The following is a 9,237-nucleotide window of genomic DNA, read 5'->3' on the forward strand; positions in this document are numbered from 1 at the left end:
CTCTCTCTCTCTCTCTCTCTCTCTCTCTCTCTCTCTCTCTCTTCGCCGTTCTGCCACCACACGAGCGACTCGGAAGCTCTCATTCAAAGTGACTAATGAGAACCACCGGAGCTGAACGTCCTGCTCACATCTCCGTCGGCGCGAGTCCTATTACCGCGCCTCGTTCTGGTTTGGTGTCCCGGTAATGAATAATATGTCACAGCTGTAGGAGTGAGTCCTCCTCCCCGCTGACTCCCGAGACGCGGCCCCCACAGGCCTCCTGTTAGCCTGACGTCGTGGTAATCAGAGCGGTTTGGGTGGCAGTGGCCGCTGTGAAATCATTGCCCGTTATTGTCTCCCCCAGGTTACGACTTTGGCCCGGACAGCGTTTCCACGCTCGAGAAGAAGGTGCTCACCTATCATCGCATCGTCGAGGCCTTCCGCTTCGCCTACGCCAAGAGGAGCGCTCTTGGAGACCCTCACTTTGTCAACATTTCTTCTGTGAGTTTAACTTCTCGAAGGGACAAGTCAGTCCAGGGCCCTGTCTCTAAAATGAGATGTAGTGTGAAAAGATCAGCATTCCTTTTCTGTAGCCAAGTGTGAGCTGACCCAGGAAAAGATCTGAGTGAGATTTCAACCACAGCCACGAGCTTTCTCTGCACCCTCGACCTTGATGGCTACTAAGTAATGTGTGGTTTAAATGCTGAAGTTATGTTGAAATACTAATATTAATGTTGAAATCTAGCCCAGCTATCATTGAATTGTGAAATATTGTAAGGGTCGAACACTTGGTGAGAAACTTCAAGTAAATACCCTGAGTTAAGAAAATCTGCTTTGGGAGTGAGAGCATTGTATTTATAGGAATATTAAAACCGATGATGGATGACATGATGGCTCCTGACCAGAGGCCTATCATCACAGACTGTGATGGATAACACTGGATTTCACTCAGCCCATTCGCACAGTTAGACTTGGATGTTGTCCATTGGAAAAGCTCTCCATTACTCTCCACTATCCCTCTGAGTGCTGTTCAGCATGCTCTCCCTGTCTGCCTTTTTAGTTTGTCCAGAATATCACCTCGGATGAACTGGCTGACATCCTTCGCAGTAAGATCACCGATGACACCACACATCCAGAGAAGTACTACGAGCCCGAGTACTTTGTCCCAGACAACCACGGCACCGCCCACCTGTCCGTCATAGCGGCGGATGGAAGCGCAGTGGCCGCCACTAGCACAATCAACACCCAGTAAGAAATTAACTAAACGGATGTTCAACTCCACAAACTATTAACTCTACTCATTTAACTCCACAGATGTTTAACTGTACGGATTATTAACTCTACACATTTAACTCTACAGATGTCTAATTTATGGTTAGCGTTAGGATTAGACAATTAACTGTACAGGTGTTTAAAGGAACAGTCTGCGATTTTACTCCAACATGCTTTTTGTCAAATTCAGCTAATTGCTCCTCATGGTCCTCTAGCTGTCAGTTCAGTGTGTGCATTCAGAAAAAAACTTGGGTGTCCTGGCTCTGTAGGAAACAAACCGAGCCCTAAACAATTCAGCCAATCAACACGTTGCTTCAGGAGCAAGGAAGGGAGGTCAACAACATTTTGACCAGACTGTCTTTAATTCTCCACATTTAATCTTACAGATGTTTACAGATAATTAACAGATTTACAGACAGTCAACTCCACTCAATTAACATTAAACAGATGTTTAGCTTTCCAGCCATATGCTACATGGCCTTGTGAGACTTCTAAGAATCTTGATCAACTATCATGATATGTTATCAGTGTTTCTGTTTAATCTTTTTCACAAGCCATCTGGTTTATCTTCTTTGCCAGTTTTGGATCTAAAGTCCTGTCTAACTCAACGGGGATCCTTTTAAACAACGAGATGGATGACTTTAGCTCGCCTAACATCACAAACAATTTTGGGGTCCCCCCCTCCCCAAATAATTTTATCATACCAGGTAAGCACAGCATCTCCATTGGGGAGAATGAAGTGTCCTTGTGACTGTATTGCACTGTGTAAGCCCCACTTCAGCATACAGACTGAGTGATCATTTTGCTGTTGTTTCTTCAGGTAAAAGGCCGTTGTCTTCGATGGTTCCAACAATCTTTCTGGACCAGAACAACAAAGTGAAAATGGTCCTTGGAGGCTCTGGTGGTACGAAGATCACCACGGCAACTGCTTCTGTGAGTTTCTGTCTCATCACTGCTCTTCAATTATTAGTGGATCACTTCACTGCATCTGATTACTGCTCTTCTTGGCCGTCGTTTTGGCTAGAAAAGTGCCGGGGACATAGACGGGATCCAACCTGCCTATTGTGTGGTCCGCCTCTGCTATTACAATGAGCAAAACCTGAATATTAATGCACCACATTTCATAGGTTCCTGGGATTGTGTAGAGATTCAAACTAAAATGCTGAAACATGCTAAAAACAAGTAGTATGTACCTGGCCAGTGGATACAGAACTCTGCACTGAGAAAACATAATTCCCTGCAACTATAAGAGATGTTCTAGTGAGAGATGTCTAACCCAGGGCACTTAACAGTAGAAATGATAATTTCACGATGTTAGCCACTGAAAGCTGCAACTAGCTGGCTAGGAAGATGTAACATTTCTGACATTCGATAGAAGAGCATGTTTTTTAGACCGCTAACATACTGAACAAAGTTATTGGCCTCAGACTGGGGGGGGGGGGGGGCTGGGGGGGGTGTCAAAGAACAGCTACATTGTAACACTTTGCACACTAACTTTACACAAGACTTTCATTTTCATGTTCCAAATCCATTTTAATCCATCAACTGGTGATTAAGCACTTTGTTTGAAAAGCTTTCTATCCACTGTAGTGAGCAGGCCGCCTGGTGTCTTGCTCGGGCCAGGGACAAGATGAGCTCCACCTGCCCCAGATATCTTTCCTCATATCTTGCAGAATTAAACTTCACTGTGCTCTTGCTCTATGGTTTCCAGGTTATCCTCCATGCTCTTTTCTTCAACTACGATCTGAAGAAAGCCGTGGAGGAGCCTCGCATTCACAACCAGCTCAGCCCCAACACCACGTACGGAGAGGCCGACTTTGACCTGGTGCGTGGAAACACAACACCAAGCCACACAACACTCTATTTAAGTCCAAGTGAAACAAAACACTGCAGCACACCTCCAAAACTAAAGACACATGCATGGAGAGACCAGTTTTGACCTCACCATATACATCACCAAGCTACACAAAACACCAGTGACCTCCACACCACGCCACACAGCATCACACAGAATCACAACACACCATAACTTCACCACATCATACATCATACGCACCATCTCCAAACTGACATCACATCAGTTCACATCACTTAAAGGTGCAGTGTATCAGTCTATTAGCAGAAATGGAATATAGTGTTCAAAATTATGTTTTCATTAGTGTATAATCACCCGTAACTACGAATCGTTAGCTTATAATGGGCCCTTCATATCTACATAGCAAGCGGGTCCTCTTCCACAGAGTCTGCCATGTTGCACTGCCATGTTTCTACAGTAGCCCAGCATGGACAAACCATAACACAGGCTCTAGAGAGGGCCTTTCGCGTTTGTATAGCAACTGATGGCCACTGTAGGTTACCCTAGACATGTTTAGGATAGTCATAGACACATGCTTGCTAATGTTTCTGAGTTTAGCTGTAAATGTGAGTCATTCCCATACCATCACTAGTGTTCTCATTGTGTGTTTATTACCCATGCAGAACATTCTGGAAGGGTTGAAGCAAAAGAACCATGTGACAGGCCTGCTGACGTCGGTGGGAGCCGTGGTGCAGGCGGTGATGAGAGAAGGCGATGGCATCGTTGCGAAGTCCGACCCCAGGAAAGGAGGATACGCAGCAGGATACTGATACAAACAAACACACACTTACAAACACACACATACATACACACACATACACACACATACAAACACACACAAACACACACATACAAACACACGCAAACACACATACATACACACACATTCAAACACATACAAACACAAACACATACAAACACACACTTACAAACACACACATACATGCACACACATACACACACATACAAACACACACATACAAACACACACATACAAACACACACAAACACACACATACAAACACACGCAAACACACATACATACACGCACATTCAAACACATACAAACACAAACACATACAAACACAAAAACATACACATGTTATATAAATAAGCATGCAGGCATGCAAACACACACACACACACACACACACACACACACACACACACACACACACACACACCACACACACACATATGTAGACACACACACACACACACACACACACACACACACACACACACATACATACATATAGACAAACACACACACACATTCATCACATGTAAAAACACAGTAACATATAATAATTTGTATATTTAAAAGACTGAGGATACCACATTCCTGATGGATGCCAAAATGTGTGAAGACTTTCTGAAACTCAGGGACGACAGAGAGCCTCATTGCAGCTTCTCTTATAAGGCATCTAGAATGTCATTGAAATAATTGATTTAATTCAAAATTCTAACAGGGCCATAGCCAAAGTGTTTAATATGAATTGTCAAGCAGTTTTGAATGCACAAATTGATTGTACTATGTTATAGATCTACATTTTTTATGTCCTGTTGTGTCATTTCATTCTGAACTTGATCCTTCATTCCCATATACATGGTAAAGCTTCAAACACAAGTGGTGTATGGGGCATCTGAAGGTCTTCAAACTTCTACTTTATTTTTATTTGCACACGAATCCTTTAACTGCACTTGTTGGATGTACATCCTATAGTATTTATTATTTGTATAGCAAACAGACTCTATGATTGTGGTAAATGAAACTGAAACTGTATTTGGGGTATGGGATGTCTACAGCAAGAGGGGCATGGGTTGAGGGCAAAAAAAAACTTTTGAGAATCCTTCGCAACCAACAACTGGTCAAATTAAGAATGGCAGTGTTCTTACAGCAGAGTGGCCTGTGACTAACCTATTTGATGATGAGTTTATAGCCTACTTTGTTCTTATATAATGCATTTACTTATATATAATGTACTTATATATACTTACATATGGTCAAGGCTGTTTAGCCTGTGTGGCAGAAGGGATAGCTAGTCTGATTGTTAAAACAGCGGACATGCGCCCAACATGAACCGCTCTAAAGAATGGAACAATATGTAGCAAATCATAAAACCATATTTGATCCGTACAAATTTGATCCATTGTAAATAAGAGCTCTGATCAAACACATTTTTTTTAACTGATCAAGTTTAAATAATTGATTAAATGAGATTATGCAGTCTGAGTGTTTTTATACTGTGTCTGTGTGTGTGTGTGTGTGTGTCTGTGTGTGTGCGTTTGTGGGTGTGTGGGTGTGCATGTGTGTTGTGTGTGTGTGTGTGTGTGTGTGTGTGTTTGTGTGTGTGTGTGTGTGTGTGTGTGTGTGTGTGTGTGTGTGTGTGTGTGTTTGAGAGTGAAGTTTATTCACACAGCAAGGACATGTCATTCTCTGAGATCTGCTGTTGAAGCTTCAAAGAAAGACAGGGGGAAAAGAGCAAAAGAGATTTGTCAGGCTAGTGAGTACGTGTATGTGGAGCCTCACCCACACAGCTGAGAGTAACTTAGCAGCTCTCAATTAGCAGCAATTTCAGCTGCATAACTCCCAACACCAACACCAACTGCCTTTGAAAGAGGCATAATTCAGTTGAGAGAAAGGGAAACGATAGTGGGAGGGTGGGAACAGAAGGGAGGTTCAAAGAGCACAGAGAAGGTGAACTTGACTGAGTAACATTGTTCCCTCCCTCACTCTCTCTGAGTAACGTTTGTTCTTTCGCCGTTACACACACACACACAAACACACACACACACACCCACACACACGCACACACACACACACACACACTCACACAGCCGTGGTGAAATATTTAGACTCCTAACCTTTGCTTTTGGCCCGTGCCCCTCGCAGTAAAGCCCTCATTTCCACCAGAGCCAGCCTGTCTGCGCGGCTCTCCACTGGGACTAGCATTAGCACACCGCCTCTGATGTACTGCACATGCTGCGCATGCATTTGTCACATCCTCCTCCTGACCAGCACTCTCTCTCTCTCTCTCTCTCTCTCTCTCTCTTTTCTCTCCCTCTCTCTCTCTCTCTCTCTCTCTCTCTGTGTGTAATGGTGAAAGAACAAACGATACTCAGAGAGAGTGAGGGAGGGAGAGAGAGAGGGAGGGAGAGCCAGAGAGGGAGAGCTGCAATGTGGTCTTGATTCTTCCCATGAGGTGTCTGTGGTGTGTGATTTAGATGTTTCTCCTATCTCTCTCCCTCTCTCTCTGCCTTTCCCTCTCTCTCTCTCTCTCCCTCTCTCTGTCCCACACTCTTTCACTCTGTTCATGTGTGTGAGTGTTTGTGTGTGCAATGCTTGTCTGAGATCATCATCATGTCATAATGTGTGTCTATGAGAGAAATGTGTCTCTGATGTGTGTGTATAAGATGTTTTCAGTACTTTGTGTGTGACATCTCTCCCCTGAGTGTGTATGCTTGTTTATGATGTGTCTCTGGATTGTGTATGTGCCTCAGAAGGATATTTTTACCTCTTAGGCACCTTATGAGGTTTCACCGTGCTGTGTGTGTGTGTGTGTGTGTGTGTGTGTGTGTGTGTGTGTGTGTGTGAGAGTGATGTCCGCTCTCTTTGCTTTGAGGTGTGGCAGGCTGACAGTGGCTTGGTAAGGTCAGCCCCCTGCTGTGTCCAGGTGTCCTGCTGTGTCTAACAGCAGGCTCTCAGACCATTCGACCTGTCAGAGCACTCTACATGTGGCCCTCTCTACTGACCATACTACCATTCCACATACAGACCACTCTACATGGAGACCACTCTACTCACAGAACACTCTACACACCGACCACTTAACACACGGACCACTCTACGCACAGAGCACTCCTCATGCAGACCACTTTACATACAGACCATTTTATAGGCAGCCCATTCAATATCCAGCCCTCCGCCTTCCTCCTGTACTTTCTCCTTAGAGACGGGTCTGTTTCTTATCCGACTGCTGACCTCTCCATACTCAGACCAATGTCTTCGGAGAGAGCAGAGACAAACACTGACAGGACAGAACCAACCCACTCTGTGGAAAACACGCTGTTTTTTCCCCTTTATTACGGTGAACATGAACACATGTGAAAGAGTGTTTGGGCCGCAGGGCTAGAGTGTTCCACGTCCTCTCCTGTGTTTTCTGCCAACAGTTTGGGTCTCAACAGTGATTTCAACAGGCCAGTGTGGGGATTAACTGCAGCATTGCATAATTCAACTGTAAATAAACACTTCAGTTAATAAACGCTTCGTAAAAACAGAATATATAGTGCATCATGTAACATGTCATAAATGTTTTATAAGTACAGTAAACCTTGCATGATGTAACATTTAGTACATATTTGACTAACACGCCAGTTTTCTATTGTAACACCACTGGCTGAACCAGCATTGCCAGACTGTGTGCCCCCTGTGTGTGTGACTGAACGGGATTTGGTTCTGATCCAGTGCATCTGTATCATGTCAGGGCTGGATAGGATCCATTTCACTGTTCTGAGCGTGGGAACACACACACACAGTCTCCCCCTCTCTGTGTTGGCACAGTAGAACATTCATCAGAGATTCATTTTATTGTGTGTGTGTGTGTGTGTGTGTGTGTGTGAATGATTCATTAATTGTGTGTAGTTCTATTATGTGTCGGAAGGGTCCATTAGTTGTGTTTTTTGTGTGTGTATATGTGTGTGTGTGTGTGTGTGTGTGTGTGTGTGTGTGTGTGTGTGTGTGTGTGTGAATGATTTATTAATTGTGTGTAGTTCTATTATGTGACGGAAGGGTCCATTAGTTGTGTTTTTTGTGTGTGTGTATGTGTGTGTGTGTGTGTGTATGTGTGTGTGTGTGTGTGTGTGTGTATGTCTGTGTGTGTGTGTGTTCATTTTATTTGTGTAGATTTCTTGTGTGTGTGAATGGTTCATTAGTTATGTATAGTTTTCTTGTGTGTGTATGTGACCAGTGTGTGGTGGAGAGGGCGATTATGAGGCCTCTCCTCTCCTCCTCTCTCTCTCTCTCTCTCTGTCTCTCTCTCTCTCTCTCTCTCTCTCTCTCTATATATATATATATATATATAAAAAAAAAATGGTGAATGAGCAGGAGGCAGAAGTGAGAGTCATAAATACTTCATCAGTAAACCTGCAGCGTGCCGCCTGGGTGAGCCATGGGGTGTTGGGTACAGGGCGGCATCTGCATGTTTTAGTAATGCACATCTGTCACCTCACTGGGCCCTCTTCTGGGTTAGCCTCACTCTGCATAACACTTCTGTATGGATAAAACTATCTCTCCCTTTCTCTCTCTCTCTCTCTCTCTCTCTCTCTTTCTCTCTCTCACTCTCTCCCCCTCTCTTTCTCTCTCCTCTCCCTCTCTCTCTCTCTCTCTCTCTCTCTCTCTCTCTCTCTCTCCCTCTCTCTCTCACACACACATACACAGAGGGCAGGTCCATTAGTCCAAACTGGGGGGAACACACACATACACACACACACACACACACACACACACACACACACACACACACACACACACACACTCAAGGGCACTGTCAGTGCGCCCCTGCCTCAAAGCGAGGGCAAAGCCAATTCTCCTGTCTGGGTAGCGCTCAGACACACACTTACACACAAACATACATAAAGGGCATGCTGGCCAGCCCCCATCGGACACTCACTGAGTAGAGGTCACTCACACACACATGTAAGGCTCATTTCAGGCCGAGAATCTTTGGATTGCAAAACACAGATGACCTTCTAGTTACAATTACTCAGTACTCAGCAGTAATTAGGAGTGGGTCAGTTGTTTACAGATTATGTCTCTAAAAACACCCCAGAACTGCATTGTTCCACTAGGTTGACTTTTCTCACACCTCTGCTGATGTTCTTATCGCTACCCTCTGTCTGGTTCTCTCCCTGTGCTTTTTTAAAGGGTTAAACTAAGAGCAGGAAAATGGAATTAAGGATAACCTCAATTGAATTGAGGATAACCTCATTTAATTAATTAATTGGAATTGAGGATAACCTCATTTAATTAGTTATTTGGTTGTATAGGTGATGGCCATTTGGGGGAAAAGGTTCCACCCTTACTTCCTGTCATTTCAGTAAACAAAATAATATCAATGTGCGTGTCATTT

At 44.1% G+C, this 9,237-nt stretch overlaps 1 protein-coding gene across 1 annotated transcript in view; it reads left to right on the plus strand.

Annotated features, from left to right (window-relative positions):
- Nucleotides 1-3,938, plus strand: part of ggt1b (gamma-glutamyltransferase 1b) — a 15,063-nt gene extending 11,125 nt beyond the window's left edge. Inside the window, exons 8-13 of the mRNA XM_012814789.2 lie at nt 344-480; nt 1,040-1,227; nt 1,831-1,958; nt 2,072-2,184; nt 2,963-3,076; nt 3,730-3,938. Coding sequence (XP_012670243.1) covers nt 344-480; nt 1,040-1,227; nt 1,831-1,958; nt 2,072-2,184; nt 2,963-3,076; nt 3,730-3,876 — 827 coding nt within the window. The 3' untranslated portion in view covers nt 3,877-3,938. The remainder of the gene's footprint in view (nt 1-343; nt 481-1,039; nt 1,228-1,830; nt 1,959-2,071; nt 2,185-2,962; nt 3,077-3,729) is intronic.
- The last annotated feature ends 5,299 nt before the right edge of the window (nt 3,939-9,237 follow it).

This window comes from Clupea harengus, chromosome 12 (genome assembly GCF_900700415.2).
Source record: "Clupea harengus chromosome 12, Ch_v2.0.2, whole genome shotgun sequence".
NCBI classification, from domain to species: Eukaryota; Metazoa; Chordata; class Actinopteri; order Clupeiformes; family Clupeidae; genus Clupea; species Clupea harengus.